The 21,430-nt window shown below is 39.1% G+C and overlaps 1 protein-coding gene across 1 annotated transcript; it reads right to left on the bottom strand.

Moving 5' to 3' along the window:
- Positions 1 to 1,212: 1,212 nt before the first annotated feature.
- Positions 1,213 to 20,685, bottom strand: LOC113841792 (uncharacterized). The gene is made up of 16 exons (XM_072025888.1): positions 20,187 to 20,685; positions 18,765 to 18,878; positions 17,073 to 17,154; positions 16,876 to 16,991; positions 16,291 to 16,360; positions 15,352 to 15,424; positions 12,765 to 14,261; positions 12,224 to 12,448; positions 11,070 to 11,501; positions 9,492 to 9,608; positions 8,642 to 8,812; positions 8,401 to 8,535; positions 7,175 to 7,557; positions 5,984 to 6,026; positions 2,833 to 5,436; positions 1,213 to 1,361 (listed from the first exon to the last, which is right to left on the bottom strand). The coding sequence occupies exons 2-16, from the start codon at positions 18,854 to 18,856 to the stop codon at positions 1,213 to 1,215; spliced, it is 6,189 nt and encodes a 2,062-aa protein (XP_071881989.1). The 5' UTR covers positions 18,857 to 18,878; positions 20,187 to 20,685.
- Positions 20,686 to 21,430: the final 745 nt, after the last annotated feature.

The following is a 21,430-nucleotide window of genomic DNA, read 5'->3' as shown; positions in this document are numbered from 1 at the left end:
GATGATCATAAATCCTGCACCACAGAGCCAATTAAACATCTTGGGTGAAGATACTCCTCTCATTTCAGAGGCTGCAACCTAAGCTGGTGGAAGCAACCCCTCACTCCTCTTGTGGTAACACTTTGAAAACACGGATTTCACAAATCAGAACTTGCCCAAAGGGCCATTCATCTTCTCCAAAAGAAGCCCTAAGAAAAACATCAGAAAATAAACTCTATCTGTCCTTCCATAGAAATCTATTACTCCTCCTAGACTATATGAAAATGTAGGTTCTTAACTGGGGTCTTAAAAATGCATAGATACCTGAGCTGAATTTTTTTTTTTTTTTTTTTTTTTGCATTTCATAGAGGAACAGAAAGCTACCACCCTTTGAGATGTGTGCACGCCAACATTATCCACAGGCCGCAGACACTGACCTCTAGAAAATATTCTCCAAACCACATTCAGTACTCCACATCAGCTGCAGCTCTGAAAAGGGCAACATCGCAACCTCATACGCTCACTGCTCCTCTTCCCAGTGCTCACCTCCCTTTACAAGCACTGCACAGCGTGGCCATGTTTACAAGAGAATTGCCTGAATTTCAGAGGCACCCACATTACACTTCCAAAAATTATGGCATTTGGCTAAAAAAAATTAAATTTGGTTGTAAGAGGACAGTAGTAATTACATCTTTAATTATTCCTAAGAACACAAAACACTTAAGTCCTAAATTGTTTACAAATTTAATGGCTTACAAACCCGTACTTCTCAGTAAAATTATTTTTTTTAAAATACCATTTTCATTCATAGTAGTTCTACTAATAAATCTATAGTTTTTAAAAGAATATTTACAGAACTTTAATGAAAAAATAAGACTTAAGCACATAAAATTTAAGCAGAAAATAGCTTACAATTACACTGGCAGTAAAGTAACATGGCTTCCTGGCTACTGTACTCATTACCATAAAAAAGGGGATAAATACGAGCATAAAAGATTTATTTTTCTACCTGCCATTCTGCACAAGCATCGCATGGTATAGGAACCACTATATGTATCTACTAAAACAGGCGGCATCATATCTGTAAACATATTAAGAAAAGTACTTAGATAATATCATCAGCGATAGCTTTACAAAATCTGAACTTAAAATCTGAGTGTAAGTCAAGTCACATTAAAAATTCCAATGTCATTTACAGAATCATTCTAAAAACTGGCTCTTTAACTGTTAAGACTATTTTCTTGTTCTTGCACTTGCTCTTGTGCTTGATCTTGTTGTCCTGTTCATCCCTCCAGCAGTCTGAGTTGTCTTCACATTGCCTTCAAGTTTTTCTTCAGTTTTGTTTCTTTTCCCGTTTTTGGGTGATCCGTTTTCATCATTCTCTATTCGTAGACAGAAATATTAAATGGAAATTTATATCATAAATCAAGCATTTTATAGAAAGTCAATCTTCAGTTCCATTGTTTTTGAAGGGAGATGTCCCTAATGACTACGTTCCAAAGCTTACATCTATGAGTTCAACAAACCAGTTACAAAACCCACACTTCTGCACATCCAATATCCTTTAAAATAGGTCCCCAAGGACATACAGCTATTTCTGAAAGTAGGTTAACATTAATGAGAGCACCAAAACCAATTAGCTATTATTTTAGCTAAAAATTCTTCTACTGATATGTAAAACTAAAACATATCTAACACTGAAGAAAAAAACAGCAAAAATGAATGTACAGCAACTAATTTATTGTCCAGCTAGAACTGCAAAGTCAGGCTTGTAGTTGTAACAAACACACTGGACGCTTCTGGAAGAATCCACATGGCACAGACCAGTGAAGCTGCTCCAAGAGATGAGCATCGACCCAAGCACCACCACTAAAATCCATGTGGGGAAAAAGGACCTCCCCCCAAAAGAAACTATTCAGACCGGTAGAAAAGCACTGGGAGAGATCAGTCCTTTGGGAGGTGCATGTAGCAGTGTCAAGAAGTGAAAACTAGCAGAAGTGTGAAGTCAATAAACCAAGAGGGGAACCTGCCACAATAGATGTACGTGTTACGTTTGGATAAGCACATGTAACAGATAAAGAGATGAAGAGAAATGAAACGAGAGCATGGCCAAATCACAATAGGATTAATGCACATAACCTGCCAGAAAATTCTTTGTGCATCTGTAAAGATTCATTACTTCCATTTTATTATATTTATTTGACGATAATTTCTTATTACAACGTGGTATCTTTAAAATTTTATCACATCCAGCTGAAAGGTTTAGGGAATATTTCAAGTGTCTGAAGCTAGAGCTCTATTGGCTTGGGGAAAATAAAACTGAAAAACAGGAAAAGTGAGAGACATGTGGAACTTCTGCTGTCATTTGAGCTCAAATACAGCTCCAAGTCCTTCTAGCACCAACTTCATTACAGCACGGATAAGTTGTACAAGCTACCCAAAACCTGGACATACAAAAGCAGGAGCTTAGATGGTATTTAGGAGAAAACAAGCACAGACAATGGGTGCTACAAATGTAATTATCATGCTATGCTCATAACCACCTGTAAGTTAGTTAATTGCTGTTATTTAACCTGCAAGTTACGGATTGAGACAGCAGAAGAGCATGAGAGCATTTGAATAACTCAGCAGAAGAGGAATACAGCTGTCAGATGCCATACAATCAATCCATTCTGCTTTGGAGAAACATCTGGTTTGTACAGGATAACCTAGCCCCTTCTTTACTTACCTCTCTTTGCTACATTAAAGACCCACTCTCTATTTACATTAGACTATGGCAGCCAACAGTAATAACCTGTACAAAATTCTAGACTTAGCTATATGTAGAAAATAGAAATATTTTTTTTTCCTCACCTGATTTTGATTTTTTAGGTGGTACATCATCTGCTGGCAACAGACATTTTCTTCTGCGAGAAGTGGAAGTTGTCTGTTGGGTAGGGTTAACCTCTTTTCCTTTTCCAGACTGATTACTTTCTTCAGAACCAGTGGGTATCAAACACTGCATTTCCGAAATGTTGCCGTTTTCAGGCAAGTTGCCATTGTCACGAAGAGAAGTAGCTGCCTCTGGTTTGAATTGTACATTTTTCCTCTTATTTCTCAGTTGCCTTTGTTTTTCCTGGGATGAGTTATTTTCCAGAGCTGTACCTTCACCTTCCTTAAGGATTCCGTTTTGACCTCTGTCTTCAGGCAAGACAAGCTTTTCCCTGAGAAAGGTTGAACTAGTTTCTTCAGATTTGGAAGGAACTATTTTCCTTCTGCCTGCCTTCGATGGATTTTCTTTTCCTGATTGGGTTACTTCCAAAAGTATACCCTGTTGCTCTTTGGGAGTTTCATTCTTACCATCTTCTGGCAAACCTTGAAGTGAACTAGAACTAACAGCCACTGAAGTGATACTACTCTTTTTCCCTGAGTACCCTTTTGAAAGGTCAATTTTTTCTTCGGAAGAGGGTTTTTCAGAAATCATTTGTTTAGCTTTCCTATGATTATTATTTCTGCTACTTTCTTTTGATAAGTTACGTTTTCCCCGAGCAGGAGTAGAACTTGTGGCTTCTAATAATATGGCAGCTTCATTCCTTCTGCCTCTTTTTGGTTGATCTTTTAGACTTGAAACAACTGCTCCTAACGGAACATTTTGATCTTTAAGAGCCTCTTCTTTACCATTATCTGCTGGCAAACCACGTTTTCTTCTAAGAGAAATGGAATTAGTTGTGTGTGACACTGGAGGAGTTTCTTTCCTTCTGCCCCTTCCTAATGGCTTTGCTTTTGCACAGGACACCGATTCCAAAAGCACGTTTTGTTCTTCATTAGTACTCTCCTCTTTGTCATCAGTTTCTGACAAGCCACGTTTTCTCCGGAGAGAAGCTGAACATTTTGCCTCTGCTGCTAGATCAATCTCTTTTCTTTTGTCCCTTGCTGATGCATTTGCTTTTGCCTGTGTTCGATTCTCTTGCAGGATTTCAGTTTGCTTTGGTTCATTTGCTTCCTGCTCATTTCTTGTCTGCTTTTGATGTCTATGAGCAATGCCATCACTGTTTAGAGCAGTTACCAATGTGTCAGCTGTGTTGTTCTGGTCTTTCATTACTTGGTGTGCCTGCTTGACACAACTAGAGGCTGAAGACTCTTTGGGAGAAGATTCCTCTGTTTCTGACTTACATTTAAGCATAAGATCTAGGCTGTTTACATCCTGGGCAAATTCATCAGCCTTCTTCTCTGAAGAGTCTTTTTTCCCTCTCCTGCTTCTAGTTCTGTTTGCTTCTTGTTTGAATTCCAAGTTGAGAACAGTTACTGGCATTTTATCTGTCTCTCCAGAAGGTGATTCTGACTTTAATCTTTGAGATGCCTTTGTAGTATTTTCCTGAGCATTTTCCGCTTCATCTCCCAGAGATACTTTCCTCTCATTTTTGGTGGGTGATTTTGTTTCCGTAATGGTTTCATTTGAAGTCTCCTTGCCTTTCTGAACATTCTGTGTATTTTCAAGTGCCATCCCGCACATGTCTGGTTTTACTTCTGTTGGTTGTTTTCTAGCATTTCTTGAAGACTTACCTCTTTTTTCTGTTACCTTTACTTCAAGTTCAGTTCTGTTTCCAGATGCTTCTGTGGGGGCAGTCTCAGAAGTCTGCTCATCACCTTGTAGTAATTTTGCTGATTGGTGTTTACGAAGTTTCCTTGTCGTCCCATGAAGTTCCTCTGAAGGAGCTTGTTCAACCTGTTCATTCCTAGCTCTTCTTTGTCTTTTGGGTGGAAGCAGTGCTTCTGTGTTTTCTATTTTTTTCATTCCTCTAGACCTCTTCTGATGCAATAGAAGAATTTCTTCTCTGTCTTCTACACTACCTTTGTCAGATGCGTTTTCAGATTTTTTTAAATCTGTTTGCAGTTGGTGATTTTCATCCTGAGTGCTACTAGATACGCCTTCTGTCTTTCTGCTTTGATCATCTTCAGTTACAGATGTGCTACTGATATCATACTCCTGCAAAGCCTGTTTCCTATTTGCAGGATCTTTTTGTAGCACTGAAGAATCTTTTTCAGAAGACTCAAGATCCTCACTAGGATGTTTTAACTCCTTAGGTTCCTTAGTTTTACCTCTTCTTGGTCTTCGAGTATCAACTTGCGTTTCCACAAGTGAAACGGTTTCAACTGTTTTCTCAACAGGATGCTTTGAAACAATTTCTTTTTCCATGCAAAGATTTGTTCTCCTTCCTCTTCCTGTATTTTTAGCTACTGAAGTTGAAGTACTGATCTCTCCCATCTCTTCTTGGATGCTCTTTTTCTCCAGACCTTGCAATTCTTTTGAATTTAAATCCTTTTCACACTGCTTTGTTGAAGGTGGATGTACAGTCTTCCTTGGTCTGCCCCTTGTTAGTCTCTGGGTAGAGTGGTCTTCGCTAGTTGACAACTTTTGTTGAGAATCTTTATCTTGTGAAGTATTTCCTTTGTCTTCTAAAACAGTTTTATTCCCCCCTACAAAGTTTGTCATATAGAAAAGAGCACAATCAAAAGTTATACATTACTATGCCCGATCAAAGTATCTCTTGAGTTTTCATTTTCCTAGTAAAGCGGTCTTGCTCAAATGAATCATATTTTATTTTAAAAAGTAACAGGGATTTAAACAGACTCCTAGAATAAAACCCAGTTTAGTACACAGAGTTATTTGTTTTATTTGACAGGTAGCACTCAAGCTTTAAGATATATTTTGAAAGTCTTTGCAAATAAAGGTGATTTTAAGTGGATACCTTAGCAACAGGTGATTTTTTGTTTGTTTGTTTTTTACACTGGTATGTTTGGAGATGCCACCGTTATTACATCAAACTACTACACCATTTTTTAAACACCAATAGAATGCCAACACTGGTTTGTGTTACAGATTACTGCTCAAATTCCCTGAGATATTTGCTCCTTCCATACTATATAATTTGGAATTTTTACAACACGTTGAAACTTCCTAACAACACACACAGTCCTGCATATTCATTATTACTCTAGTTAAAATAAAAGTGTTTGTACTTACCATACTCACGACTGCCATTAGTACAAGCAGTTACAGCATCTTCCTGCTTAGGATCCATAACATTTTCTGACCTGACCTAAGGAAATAAGCAATAATCAATACTTTTGTGTGTGTCTGACAGGACAAGAAATAGTTAACTAATAGAAAATTGGGAGTGAAACAGTTGAAAAAAGTCCTGCCAAATACTTTATGAGAAAATGAAGCCAACTTCGTTTGCTAACTGCATCATATATTTGGTACTACCACAAAATTGAACTTAATACTTGTTATCTGAGCTAGTGTAGCAGTTTTTACAGTGAAAGACAACACAGTAGAGTTTTAAAAAGCATTCAGTAAACGGGCTGAACATTGTCTAGTAAGATTAGAAAAAGAGGGTTATTGAATCTAAATCATTTGAATGTTTTGAAGTGTTTTATTGTAGTTCTACACAGACCAGCAATACTCATTTTAATCTATGGATCTGGGAGTCAACAAAAATCGAGGCTAATAAAATACACCAATGACAAGAGTGATGAAGGTGCGAATTGTAAGGTCAAAATGGTAACCCAGAGCAGCCTCAGCAGCCATTTAGGTAGGGTTCCTCTAAACAAAGTACATCCTAATACAAGCAAACAGAGTAGAATTGGTGTCCATTCAGCAAGCAGTGAATGAAAGCCTTATGGGCATGAAGAGCAATCAACTGACTACGTGGTAACACCAAATTTTGGCAAAAGCTCAGTGCTCTTGGATGTTTAAAGAAAAAAAGTGTTTTGAATTTAATCTACAAGCTATGAAGAAGCTGTACAAAAAAAAAACAAACATGCATATATCCCACTTATGAAAAGGAAGGCACAGAAAGAACTCCATTGTAGTCTGTAAGTAATTTAAGGGTGCTTTAAACATAACAGAAACAAATGACTAGAAAAAAAGTGCTCCTTCAAATTTGTACTCAGCTGCATCTTCTGGTTTTTACCCATTCACACCTGGACAAAGCTACCAAGGAAAACACAGGTTGTCAACTTCACTGCTTTCAAATAAACATCAGGTGCTCTTCCAGAAGGTATTTTGTCAGCCACAGGTCTTGTGCATGAGATATTTTAATGAAAATACAATGATATAAAACATGTCTTATTAGATGGCCTAAGAGTTCACTTCAACCACAGGCTCCAAGCTTAAATAAACTCTTTCCAAAAGCTAAAGAAAATATTTTACCTTTGTTTCCTCTGACTTCTGCTTGGCAGTCTTCATAAGCTGCTTGATGCCCGACAGGACCTCTACAAGTCCTGGCTTCTTCTCTGGGGTTTTTAATGGCTGCTTGATGGCTGATCCAACGTTGACTGACTCCAGCTTCTCATCTGGTGTTTTCCTTTTACTTTCCAATTTCACCTGAGAGGCTTGTTTCTCTGCACTTAATGATACGCTGTCCACATCAAGATCTTCTTCCAGCATAGCTATTCCTTCTGGAATTCTGGAGTACATTATTTCAAATATAGACTTTGGAGATTCCTCCTCTCTCATCAAATCTGAGATGTCATGACAATCCAGTATCTCTCCTGAAGAATCTGGAGTATTTAATGGTGACACCATCATCTCTCCTGAAATAAACAGTAGGTTTATCTAATTTGGCAAACAAACTAAGCAGGAAATCCAAACATTCCAATCGCTGTATAACTAAGTAAAAAATGGATTCAATCAGCCAAAGCTTTCTACAAGCTAAATCCAAAACTGTGTTTCAGCAATTGGTTTGGTAATTAGCAAGAAGGCAATTAGCTCCTACAAGGCACAGCATACGTTAAAAAAATTAAGCCTAAAAAACCTTGATGATTTTTTATTTAATCTGATAAAAATCATTAGTATTACTACTCTGAATATTGGATAATTCATTCTTGATTTTTGTTGGTGATTCACTAGATGCTCACTTTTGCTAAATTCTTAGTAAAACAGAATTTAAAGAATTCTGAGTTATTCAGGAACACGACTGATATGCAAAGTCATATGCAAAAGACAGAAAAAAAAAGCTAAGGATCATCTTAACACAAATCTTCCTAATCTGACATTTTTCTTAAGTAGAATCTTTGCAAAATTCTACAGCATAACCACTCCCTGCCGTAAGATTTTGTCATTGAATCTAGATGTATCCCCTGACAATTGATTAAAGGATTGCCATGCTTCAACACAAGGTTTGCCTGAAACAATACTTCAGCATTTAGAAGTTCGATATAAAACTGAATGAATAAAAAAATAACACCTACCAAAAAAAATAACTGGAACTACTGGAAAATGTCCTCCAATACATGATAAAAAAAAAATCAATGGTTGCAAGATGCTTTATCTCTACACTAAGTCTGCCTAGCATTAGGCTATGCACTATCAGTGAGTTGCAGACACAGCTACCCCAAAGTATACTTTAATAATTTCTTTCCAATTAACAACCATACCAGATTCTTCAGGAGTACGCAGTTCAGAAGTGTCCATTGTCGTGCACGGTGGTGTAAGATCACTGTCACGAACAGTGCTTGAAGGTGATGTGTTTCCACTTGTATTTTCTGGAGTTTTAAACATCTCAGCCAGCCCTATAAATTATATTCAGAAAAATGAGCACTTGTTTCGGAAAAAAAAAAAAAAAAAAGTGCACAGTTGGCAGAACCAGTAACAGGTTTTAAAAATCTCACAACGTACCTGTGAAGCTTTCATCCATATTCAAGTTTTGTTTCGAGATTGGATTTTTCACCACTTTAAGGACCTGTCCAGCTATTCTACCAGTGGTAGAGTGCGCTCTGCCTACAACTACTGTAGCAGGAGATTCTGCATGACCTGTGCTAAAATGACCTTTTATTTTTCTTTCTGGAGGAAAAAAAGGAAAAAAATAAATAAATAAATAAATAAAAATTAGGACACAAAGATCCCTTTTATTTAAAACCTAGCCAGAATCACTCAAGAGATTCCACAAATTTATTGGTCGTGTTTAGCTAATACAGACTGCTGGGCATACAGAAGTGGTTAAATTGCAGCTACTTTAAAGGGCTGATTCGTTGTGAAATGCAGCTCATATATTCGTTTAAGATTTGAGTGACTACGCTCAATGAGCATCTGAGACAAGTTTTCTTAGCTTTCAGAAACGCTCAGGGATTATCCTGAGAGTCTTTCAGTCTTACTCCTTTCCACCTGCATAGAATCCTTTAGGTTGGGAAAGACCTTCACCATCATCCAACGACCAACCTCACCACCACGTAAAGTGGTTAAACCGGAACAGAACCTCTTTCAAACAGCACTACAGCTTCAACTACAGACAAGGGACAAATACTTACTCCATCCACCCAACACAATTAGTTATTTAGATACATTCTTAAGATGTTTTGAATTAATACATTTCAGTAAATTCAAGTAGATTTACACGCTGTGAGAAAGACACCAATACCCATTTAACATCTTGCCAAAATCTCAAACTTCCAGCTTCTGCAGTTAAATGCCAACAAGTTGTTTCAAGGTTAAGCAAACCCCCAAACCTTAAAAAGAAGTAAAACAAATACCTTTGGTGACTGTGTTGTCTTCTTCATTGGTCTTCGTTTTGGGGCACGTTTTTTAACGGCCTTTGCCTGTGGTCTTGCAACACCCAATTTTACCACTTCTGCCCAAGATTTCGCAACTACGAAGCAAAACAGACACAATAACCTTAACTGGCAGCTGTGTAAACAGGACTTCACAGCTATTTATGATTCCAAAGGATTTGCTGTAGTCAGAAATCACAATTTCAAGCTGAATCTTAACGAGTGTCCAAGCATCCAGTACGAGCGTCCAAGCATCCAGTACAAGTGTCCAAGCATCCAGTACGTTTCTACAACAAAAAGCGTCATACAGTTCCAGAATCTGTGCTAAGTGCTGACCTCACTCTGTCCTCACTCTCTGCTCGAGTTCAAAAAGCATTTGGACAGTGCTCTCAGACATGTGGTCTGATTTTCTGGGCGGTCATTTAAGGACCCAGGAGTTAAACTTGATGATCATTGTGGGTTCCTTCCAATTCAGGATATTCTGCGATTCTGTGAAATATTTTCCTCATTACAAATTTGCCATAAGCCTTTCAGTCTTGCACTTTATTTTACCTGAATTTTTCCTTAACAGAATGTAAGGTTTAACAGCAAAAAAATGTTTTTTTTGTTTTTTTTTTTTTGTTTTTTTTTGCTTTTTTGTTTTTTTTTGTTTGTTTGTTTGTTTTTTGTTTTTTTTTAAGTGAAACATATCCAGGATTAACCAGGAAGGCCTGTGATTTTATCTCACCATATAATAGGACTATCACTGAGACACTGCACACAGACACTGCACACAGCATGTTATTCACAACTTTAAAATGATTCTACAAAAAACGAAGATAGCAAAGAATAATAAATTGCCAGATGAATGTTGATATTGATGGGAAATTTTAAATTTGAAAGAGTCAAATTGATATAATTTGTTTTCATAAATTAAAGACATCTCATCTTTAAGTGTTTTCATAAAGATTAAATTTTCAAGAACCAGATTCCCTCTCAATTTTTCCAGTGGTATCAAAACTATTTTGACCAACATTTGAATTTGAATGTTCAACAATTAAAATATTTGTGTCTCAATGGTTATCATCCATGATGTCTGCCATACACCCAACACTTACAGGCAGTCCAGTCTACAACTGACAGTGTGTGAACTGGCTAGGGAAAAAGGCATAAAGAAACTAAGCTGAATACAGGTAAAATGCATGTTTTCACCAACAAAAATTATTGAACTGAAATTGTATCAGTTATATACTACTCCAAATTGAGGGACTTGGAGGATCAATACCGCAATTAACCTAACAAACAGAACCTTAATTCTACCATTTTTCAGTTTCTGAGTATTAGGATTTGCGTTCTAAATACCTTGTTATAAATCTAGTTGCTAAAGCGATGGATAAGTGTGAGAACATAAAATTTTGCAATTCTCAGATGATTCAAAAAAAAAAAAATCCCACAAACCATCAGAATATACACTGATCATTTGGTGGTCTCAGAATAAAACTAATAATAGGACTACTTCAGTTTTGTAGCTGTTTTTTAAAGCAGTAGAAATCATATTAAAATTAACTGCTGAAACAAACCTAGTAAGTTGGCAGTAGAGGCACCGCTTCTTCTTTTTGAACTGATAACTGCTACAGCACCACTCCTCCTCTTCATGGGAGTCTTCATACTACGTCGTGAACTTCTTGTTAAGTTGTTAGGTGTTGCCATTGAGGTTTTATCATCTTGGCTAACACCATTAGATTTAGGTGTTTTCTCTAGGGCACCATTTTTCTCCCCTGTATTCATATCTTTTGCAACACTGTTCTGCTCTTCTGCAATTGGTGATGGTGTTGTGATGTGCGAAACAGAGAAACGCCCTTTTGTGTAAGGTGCTGGAGAGCCTGTAGGAAGCTGCGGTGTTGCTTTTCCAGAGTCAGGGGAAGAGGCAGCTGGGGGCGTCTGGGCTGGCAATTTTTCTGGTGACATTTTTTCTTTTTGCAAACATACAGAAAGTTCTTGGTAGAAAAAAAAATAACAAAAAATTACTGTGCAAAGCTAAACTACAAGTGTTCTTTTCTATCTCTGAAAGTAAATGCAATAGTATAAAATAGCATCAGATCAGTTGAAAAAGTCTTAGATGTTACTCTCTAAGAAGAAAGCAAATTGGCAACAACTTTTAAATTTCAAAAGCCTCCAATGGCCTGTGCAAATCCAACTGAACAAATTAACTTTGTTACTCTAGTTTATTCAAAACAGTCTTATTCCCATAAAGTGCACTACAGGCTTTCACTAGCTTAAATCAGCAGCTGAATGTTTTCAGACTTCTGGCCAAGCCACACGGCCATAGCTTGCATAGTCTGGCAACAAACTACTCTTTCTAGATTGCGTCTCTTTTCTGCTATTTATGATTAACTGGTGCCAGTAGATTCTGCTGTTAAGCACAAGCACACAAACATACTCCAAAACATGCATGAGAACAAGCAAAAACGTGTGATGAAATAAAGCACACCCCCTGGATAAAGAGAGGTAGACGAACAATAAGCTGCACATCCTCCTTTGGAGGAAAAAGTTTAAAAACGCTGATTAAAAAATACCATTATAATTCCCAGTCAATATGTCCACTTCCTAACATACATCTTTATTATTCATTTTGAATTCATTTTTAGAAGTCTTTAAATTTACAAGTTCTGTTCGTATCACTTAGCTTAGCGACTCGATTAGCCTCAGCATTTATTTACCTGGACTGCAAAGTGCTTCAGCCCCTGAGCCTTTTTCAGCACTGCGCGTGGGGAGCCTCCAAACGGTAAGCTCAGCCTTGCAGGAATCGCACCTCGTTTAAGGGGTGAGTTGGGAGGGAAACTTTTGTCAAAGAGTTCCGGACTTAGATGACCACCAAAAGACAATCTTTTTCGCTTGCCTAAAGGCTGAGGTAACAGATCACCGCTCTTCCTCTTCTGAGACACTCTTTTTGTGTTACCTAAACAAAAAATAGCAATAATTGAATATATCTCCACAAATCAAAGAATCCAGGAAGTCACCATTTTAACCAGCACAGGAAACAAGGCTTACTTGGGCATTTTAAAGGCAGAAACATATTAGAAAGTAACTCATTTACATTCAATTGGAGAAAATTTTATAGAAATTACTGGTTATTTTTAGGGTCATATATATAAAAACATGATGTTACAGAACCAACGTATCAGCAATTAATTATATATTTAAATGGAAAAATTCTCACGAAAATTAAGAGATTTTCTCCAATTAAGTGCCAACAAGGCGCGAAATCTATTTACCTGATTCTTCTTCAGCCAACAGGTCAGAAACATTCATTTCTGCAACAGCCTCATTGTCTTCCAGTACACTAGCACTTCCCAAAGACCTTTTTGATGATGATCTCCGAGGTCTTAGAACACAAGTATCTTCCAAATCTGATTTCTGATTACACCCATTGGTGGCCAGATCTTGTTGAGTTCCACTGTCCTGTCTGTCTACAGTCTTATTGTCGTGTTCTTCAACTGCATTTGTCTCCAGTGCTTTCTCAGTTCGCAGTTCAGAGGTCCTCGGCCTACCCCTTTTTCTTCCAGAGCCAGATTTCTGACTAGCAGGAGATGCCAGTTCTGATGTTATCTCTCCTGAAGTTGGTGTCTCTGAATGGATGCTTTTGTTTACAAATTCTTTACTTTGTCTGACATTTCTTCTGGGACTCTTGGAATTAGAAGCAGGAGACTCAGAATCTCTCTTTTTTGAATCTACATTTGTCTGATCACAGATTTCTTTCAGCACTTCTACTTTCCCCGATTTTCTTGGTGTATGTTGTTTACTGTTTCGTCTCTGGTTTATGCATTTATTTTCTGCCAAAGGCTGTTGTTGGAGGCTATCATTTCTGCACACTGAATCTTCCCTTTGAATTTCAGCTGAAATTTCTGAAAAAGATTTGTGTTCCAACAACACATCTCCTCGAGCTGTCGGAGTACCAATATTTACAGAATCCACCCCAGTAGCTTCGTTGGTAGGTGACATGAAACAAGATCGAGGACTCTTCCTTCTGGGGGTTGGTGTAGACATAACATGTTTGTCTACTTCAGAAACGTTTGTCATGTTTGTTGTCTGTGCTATTTTCTCTGCTGTTATTGCAGAGTTGTAGATTTTCACCTCATCTGCATAACCCAAGCGTTCTATGGAGCATGGCTGCAGCAGACATGCTGCATTTCTGTCATTCTCCTTACTGGGTTTGGGTGTTTTGGCTGGAACTTCAGTGCCTTTAGATTTACCTGGTGTACTTTCTTCCTTATGATCTTGCAAGTTACTTCTCCTGAGAATACTTTTTGTCATCTCCTTTGAAACAGAAGTTCGCGGACTTCTGGTAAAACATTTCTTGGTAGCACTTCCTACCATTGAGATTTGATTAAGTTCTGAACTAATTACTTCTTGTTTCATTTTATATTCTTCATTATTTTCACTTATGCCAATTTCTTTTTCTTCAGTAGGGCTTACATGATCACAACTTGATGCGATTTGAGCACTTGGTTCCTGCAGGGCACCCTTACCACCTTCTTTTCCAGCTTTTTCAGGTACATTTCCTCCTTGCAGAGTTTTTTTCACTTTAATCTCATGTTTCAGCGTTTCATAGAGTTTACTAAAGGGAGACATTTCAGTTTGCTTTCTAGTAGATTGTTTTATCTTATATGAAGATTTAGGTGTTTGTAGCTTAACTGGTAAGGCTTTGGACATATTTTCCTCTGTACTTTGTTTATTTTCATCAGCATTTTGTTCTTTGCACTCAGAATGATCTACAGCGTAAGCAAAGCAAAAACAAAGTTATGTAAAAAAAGCAGAAACATAAGTAAAGTTCCTTAAATACAGATGAGAATTCCCTCCTTTCCTCTACCAAGGCTAGCAACCAGGCTCCAGGATATGGGACTGTACACAAAGCTCTGTTTACAATAACAATTCTCTCATAATAAAAACATTAGTTGTGAAATGTTTAATAAATTTTAAGTTGCAATCTGGACCTTATCCCACATTCAGATAAGGCAATTTGTATTTCATGCTGCTGTTTTTCTTCGGTGGCTTGTATACCTATCTTTCACGGCTGCCACAAGACAAATCTGTGAACACAGAACTAAACAATCACTGAGATCGGCTTACCACAATTCAGTCAGTTTCCTGTCTTGCATTTACCCAGGTGCTGTATTGTTCTAACTGTACCAATGCTTCTCTAGGGTAAAGCAAGACAATAAAACAGAGCTAGCACTTCCCAAATGAGACAGAGCAAGTGACCGCACGCATGCTGGAGGCCTGAAGTAACATGCTTCACTTCACATTTTCCACGCAGAGAGCAGTCAGCTAGCAGGGTTCATCCAAGAAGTTGCCTTTCGAAACCACAAGAAGCTGAGCCCTTGTGAACATTTACACATCCACAGTCTCAACACTGCCATATACCAGCATGAACATCTACTAAAACAAATGCTGACATGTCCACTTCTCTTAGATGCAACGGGAAATACATGTAAAGATGGAGAGACTAACAGACAAGGAAAAAGCACACTGATCAACTTTTGGAAAAGGAGATGGGGGTTAGGAAGGAGATCTTTAAACGTGATCTTTTGGGGTTTCAGCAAAACGTTCAATACTGTTTCTCAAAAAGTGTTACTGCCCGTTTGTCAGAATGCAACAATGTGTTTTCCCCTGGCATGGGTAAATCACAGCATTTAAGTACAATGCAGTAGTACACTGACACAGGAATGTGTACTGTGCTCAGTTTGAAAAATCTTTAAATATATTTATTTTGCTCTTTTCAACCTTGTTTTTCCTCCATATGCTAAGAATTAAAATTAAGGAGGAAGATGAACACAAACCCCCTATAATACAGGTACCAACCTGAAGATCTTTTAGATCCTGAAGTTTGCTTATGTAATAACTCCACTTCTGCCACCTGCTGAACATGAAGAACCTGTAAATTTGTACAACGTTACAGCAGAGCAACAAATATTTATTTAGCTTTCTACTGAACATTGGAAAAGGCTAGATTTATAAATGTGTAAGCATTGCATACTGAACAGGTTTAAAAGCACTCAAATTAAAACCGAGTATTTCACCACTTAAGAACACTAACTGATACTCTACACAGCAAGAGCTCAAGTCTTGTTTTATTATTATTAGCTCTAAAAGCAGCTGTAGCATATGAACATGTACAAGCACATTCTAAGCTCACTTTTGTACCAGACCTAGTGGAAGAATTTTATTTAAATAAGAGAAACATCACGTACAAAAATCTTCAATAGCCACAGTACTCGCTAAGTAGCAATATCCCCTTGAAGGGTTAAAACATTGTTGGGAATTAAAAAAAGAAACAAGTGCAAATCAATTATTAAAAGATAAACTTAGTTTGATATTTATAAATTCCAACAATTTACTAGCCCATAAAACAACATACTTTTGGAGGAAAAAAATGCTCAGGTTCTAGGGCAAACATCCCCATTTAAAAGTACAAGTATATCCAATGTTAATACTTTGTTTCCTGCATCCTATTCTCTCCTCAAAAAAGATAAGGATTCGTTTCAATAGGTTGCCTATAATCTTAATAGATGAGTAATAGATCTATTAACAGAAACTGATAACTCTAAAAATAATATATTGAGTTTAAAAAAGATATGAGTTCATTTGCATTTTCAAACGGAAAGCTAGCCTACGATTGAAAAAATATTCCTCATTTAAAAAAAAGCAGACAAAACCCACAACAAAACAGGGAAATAGAATTCATCCTTATCAATACTGATACCAATGTATTTAGAAGTAAGCCTGTCACCACAAATTTACCTGCCGCGTTTCATCTTTTGGAGATCTGGAACGCCTTTTTCTTGGAGATGATTGGAGAGGATATTCAAACCTGGATGAAATATTTTAAAAGTAAAAACAAGCATTTTTTTGGTTAAATAGCTGATAACTAAATTCGCATTATTAAGATAAATGACCTAGAAAGAGTTGTCCCACTCCCAGCAATACCAACATATTGCTTTAAAGTACTTTCACTACATCAAAATATTCTCTTCTCCTAGAAATGTGTTTGTCCTTGAAACAAAATCAAAATGATCTCTCCAGACAATTCTATCTTTATTGATTTAGCTTAATATAATACATAAAAGTAATAAAAAAAATCTTTAAGCCGTCTTGCCTTCTGGAGAAGCTCTATAAGACATTGTAAAGAGATACAAAATAAACTAAATTATCTTTCTGAAAATGGTAAAATGATGTTTTAGGTTTTCCCATTCATCTACTGCTATCTCCTGTATCTTCATCCGGCAGGTAGAGACCGTCCACAGAGTTCCCCACACTGTTTGGCTGCAGAACATGTTCTAGGATCAAGGCATTGTCTGTCAGAGACAGTTTGTCACTGGCACTTACCTGAAAGAACGATCAATAATAGTTAACACATCTCCGTGCTTCAGAGGTACAGGTTGCTGAAAACAGCTACCGTTCAGCTGCGTAGGATTTACTGTACTTAAATTTGTCAAGATTGCCTAGAAATAAAACAAAAATTTCAGTAGCCCGATGAGATGCAACAATGCAATACAAATGTCATTAAAATATGCATATCTTACCTCCTCGTTTTCATTTACTTCAATTTTACAATGTTCTTTTGAGACATGAGGCAACTGGATACGGATGTCACATTCTGTTCTCCTAGAGGTGAAAATATAATTGGAGTTTACAGACATGCAGAGAAGACAAAAAATCTCACTGCTGTAGAATTTGGTGCTTTGACATCCCAAATTTCAGCTAATAATTTGGATGACTGTACACAGAAGAACAAAGGGACAAGAAAATACATTGAATGAAATACTTAACGTGATGTCTATCGCACCAAAAGAGTTTGGAACACTAGGAAAAAGCCAGAAAGTTATTGCTACCACAGGGAAACCTTTTCTCCACCAAAGAAAAAAATGAATGTGATCAGCAGTTTAAATTCCACCACTTTTCTCTGGACATATACATTTAATACATGCCAACAGACCTAAGGCAAGAGAGCAGTCACTAAGTTCTCCAGGTAAGAAACAGGGGGAATGCTGTACTTGGTGCTAATTTCTGTGATGAAAAGTGGTGGAAAAAACAGCACTGCAGTAAAAAGGATCGAAAGAGAAACGCGGAGTCTAAAGCTTGGATTCTAAGTCACGTTATCAGCAAAATACACTCTGTCCAAAATCTGTCCTAGTGCTAACAACACAGAGATCAAAAAAACCAGTGTCTGAGTGGCTGAGAAGCAGCCTTTTCATCCGCCAGTAAAGCCAATTATTATAGGACTGGCTCCAGTGTGAAGCCGCAGATTACCATTAGTGGCCAAAATTGTTAGAATGCAGGCTTGCCCTGCCTAACCCACCAGGGAGCGTTGAACTCATTCACCTTAATTGGCTAAAAGAGTTGAGATCCTGAAGACAATTAAGTCTGAAAAAAAATGCAGGACATTAGGCAATGAACGGGAAGAAATGAACCACCTAAGGCTTTCAACTGTGACAAAAAAATATCAGGAGCTTATGTTTCTGTAATGCCAGAGAATCCATACTGGAAAAAAGGTAAAATAACCAAAAATCTGTTCATGACAAGCCTAAAAAGACATTAAAACTGATTATCATCTGCCTGGGCAGCTCTGCTGAAGCCAAAGAAGAGTATTATTGACACTGCAGTGCTTCCCACAGACTGGCACTACGGGATCTGATGCAGGACTGGATAATTAGTTAAGATATTAATCAATCAATCAGAGAAGTGCTGAGCAAACCCAGTTCAAGAGAAGTAAAAACATTTATCAATTCTTGATACTAGCTCGTGCATTTCATTACTGAGGCCTTGGAGAACCAAAAAAATAATTAAAAAAAAAATTAAAAAAATAAAAATAAATGCAAAAGAGCACTGGTATGAGCACAGTTGAATGCAAGCCACTTTCCCTTCTGCACTGGTTGGTTCTCTAGGACCTGCCCGCAGATAAGAGTGCCACCACTTGCTAATTGGACACACGTCACATGTAGATTACTTGCAATCTCATAGCTCTAGCGGATCTCTTTGACAGAAACTTTGGGGAAAAAAAAAAGAACTTTTTTTTAAACAAGGAAAGGTCAAAAAGCGATGACAAACAGTAAGTTCCGCTCAAGTAATGTGAGTCCAATACCACTTTTCCTACCTTGAACAGCATTCACAAATACAAACAGTTCTTTCTTGCAAGTAAATATTAAAAAGATTCTGTCTGCAGGAACTATCATTAATGTTATTTCAATGCATCCGAGTACTCGACACATTCTCACCTTCCAAATAAACAAGAACTTGCAGTGAGTGGAAAGTGAATTCCATCGGTCCCATTGCGTTTAATTACAATTATTTTCCCGAAGAGCGGCATCTTCCAACATAAGAAGTCTTACCTATGTGAGAATGTCAAAATTACTCATCCAAGTCATGATTTATTCTCATAAATATGTAAAGCAACGTAACCCTTTTTTAATGCCGTTCAAAACACTCCTAAAGTACAGCACAAGAGCCTTGTGCCTGTGCCACGTGAACGAAGTGCCATTTCCATGTGTTTCCCTGCACCTGGGAACTATCCACCACGAGCATTGGTTGAAATCGTGCACAGGAGCGCGGGCACTACACGTTTGGAGGAAACAACGCTTTTAACAGCGGTAAGAGCAGTCATCACGTGCTCACACAAACTTAGCAATACCGCTTTGACGTATGCCATAGCTGCTTGGTATCCATCAGAGCCTGCAAAGAGGCAGCACCACTCATACAATGGTTCATTCCATGAGCGATTTAAAGCTATTTTCAGGCAAGCAGTCACTCCTGCTCACCTACACCTGGTGCGTTACCTTCCTCTCATCTACTGGGACGTTCTCGGACTTGGCTTTCAAGCAAAGCTGCCTTTGAAGCAAACCTGGAGAAGCCGTGACTGCGGCTGGAGCTATTTATCTGCAGCTCCCTGTCAGTGCCAGCTCTCACACCCGCAGAGGTTTCACAGAAATCCCGCTGCAGGCTGGGTCTCAGAAGCGACTGCGTCCCCTGGGCTCTCAGGGAGCTCCCTCCTCCAGGAGGAGGCTGAAGCACCCGTCATTACCACAGGATCAGGGTCCCGAGCGTTGCGTTAAATACAAACCTGACCAAACCACGACATTTCTCACCCCTTGGCCCGTCAGCAAAGGAAGGACCGAAGGGGAAAGGCCTGGCAGGAGCCCCGCGGTGCCGGCTCCCTGAGGGGCTCCCACAGACACACACAGCGTGTGACAGCACTGACAGCGCCCCTCCGCCAGCAAACCCTTGGGTGTGCCTGTGCACGGTGCAGCGCCACATGTTGTTCATTTGAAAGCAGGCCCTACAACAACACCTATAACCCGCGCATGGGATTAAAGCCCAGCACCCCCACGCCACAAGCACCGTAAGGGCAGCACCACGGAGCGATCCCAGCCCGCTCTCAGCATCCTCCCCGGCACTCCGCTTCCCCCAGCAATAACCGCGTGTGGTTTTAAAGCTTATTCCCAACGCCAGCAGCCCCCCGCCCCCCCTCACCCCGTCCCGTCCCGGCGCTCACCCCCTCAGCGCGGTGCCGGCTCCCTCCTGCTGCCGCCGCCGCTCCCCGCGGCGCCCCCCTCCCGTCCCTCCCGCCCCTCCCGCCCTTGCCGCGCGCGCCAGCGCCGCCTCCGCCCGCTCGTATCCCTCCGCCGCGCCGCTCCAGGCACCTGAGGCACCGGAGACACCGGGAGCTGCCGGAGCCGCCCCGGGGGGACACGGCCCCACACACCCAGCCCCGGTCGAGCCGCCTCGAGGCCCCTCGGCTCTATCCAGCGCCGCTCGGCGGACGGACTCTTTTAGCCCGGGAGGCCCCAGTTGGGCAGCAGCTCGCTAAAAGCTTCCTAAACTAACGCAGACAGCCGAGGCTGGCTTCTGAGCCGCTCCTCCCCTAATTCAAATTGGTTTTGGTTTTGTTTTCTTCATCATAAAAACAGGGCGCTTCGAAGGGGTAACAGTAGGGGGAGCGCGGAAGGAAGCAGCAGTAAAAGTGTTGAAAATAAAATCAGCGCTTTAAGTCTGTTGTCGTCATCTAAGTAGTTACCTGCTGTTACCTACAAAAATTTATTCCCTGACAGGAATTGAGTACTAAGGCTTAAAGTTGAGACTCTCAAGAACTCAAAACAAAGCCCATGCTGCTCTGTATGTGAAGATTTTAAAAAAAAAAAAAAAAAAAAAAAACACTGGTGAGGAGCCAGGGTGACTCAGGCCTTGACCAGAAGGCCTTGACTGCATAAAAGTAGAAAGCTGATACGAGAGAAAATTGTCATCACCACATCCAACATCACGGCCATCCACATTCTTGGCCAAGTCTACGCTTGATATCTATCATTTAAGCAAAAATTGACTTCCAGTCAATGAGATAATATGGTATGAAAAATGACAAGAAACCCTGATCTGAAAATAGGCAAGCAGAAGATGCCTTTGAACCCTTTAAATGTAGACTCGGGTCAGAAACATTTTTAGACTGGAAGGACTCCACCTCAGCCCTTCATGACATAGAGAAGATTATTTTTAAAATGCTCTTTAAAACATTTAAGCACAGATGAAAATTAACTACATTATGACACATAACTTCCATCATTATGCTCAATTTTTCTTCATTTTGCACATTTTTACCAGTGGCCTGCGGTTACAAAGCGCAGGCCCCAACTACCTCACGTTTCATTCTCCAGCCTCCTCCACGCAGTACATAAAGCCAATTTAAAAGCAAGTCATGTATTTGCTCTCTGCTGATTCTCTCTGAGGCTTAAGGGAGTCACAAAAGAGTTTGGACTTCTATAAAAGGGATTAGAGAGTACGGCTCTCTTCCCCTCCATGAAACAGAACAGGAAAGTTCTTAGAAATGAGGGAGTAGAGATAGGCCAGGCAGCAGATGGAGATGCAGGTGACTTAATGCTCCTCCTGCTCTTTG

Source organism: Anas platyrhynchos, chromosome 19 (assembly GCF_047663525.1).
Source record: "Anas platyrhynchos isolate ZD024472 breed Pekin duck chromosome 19, IASCAAS_PekinDuck_T2T, whole genome shotgun sequence".
Classification (NCBI taxonomy): Eukaryota; Metazoa; Chordata; class Aves; order Anseriformes; family Anatidae; genus Anas; species Anas platyrhynchos.
Note: the sequence above shows the minus strand (reverse complement) of the source record. Positions and strands in the feature narration are given on the sequence as shown.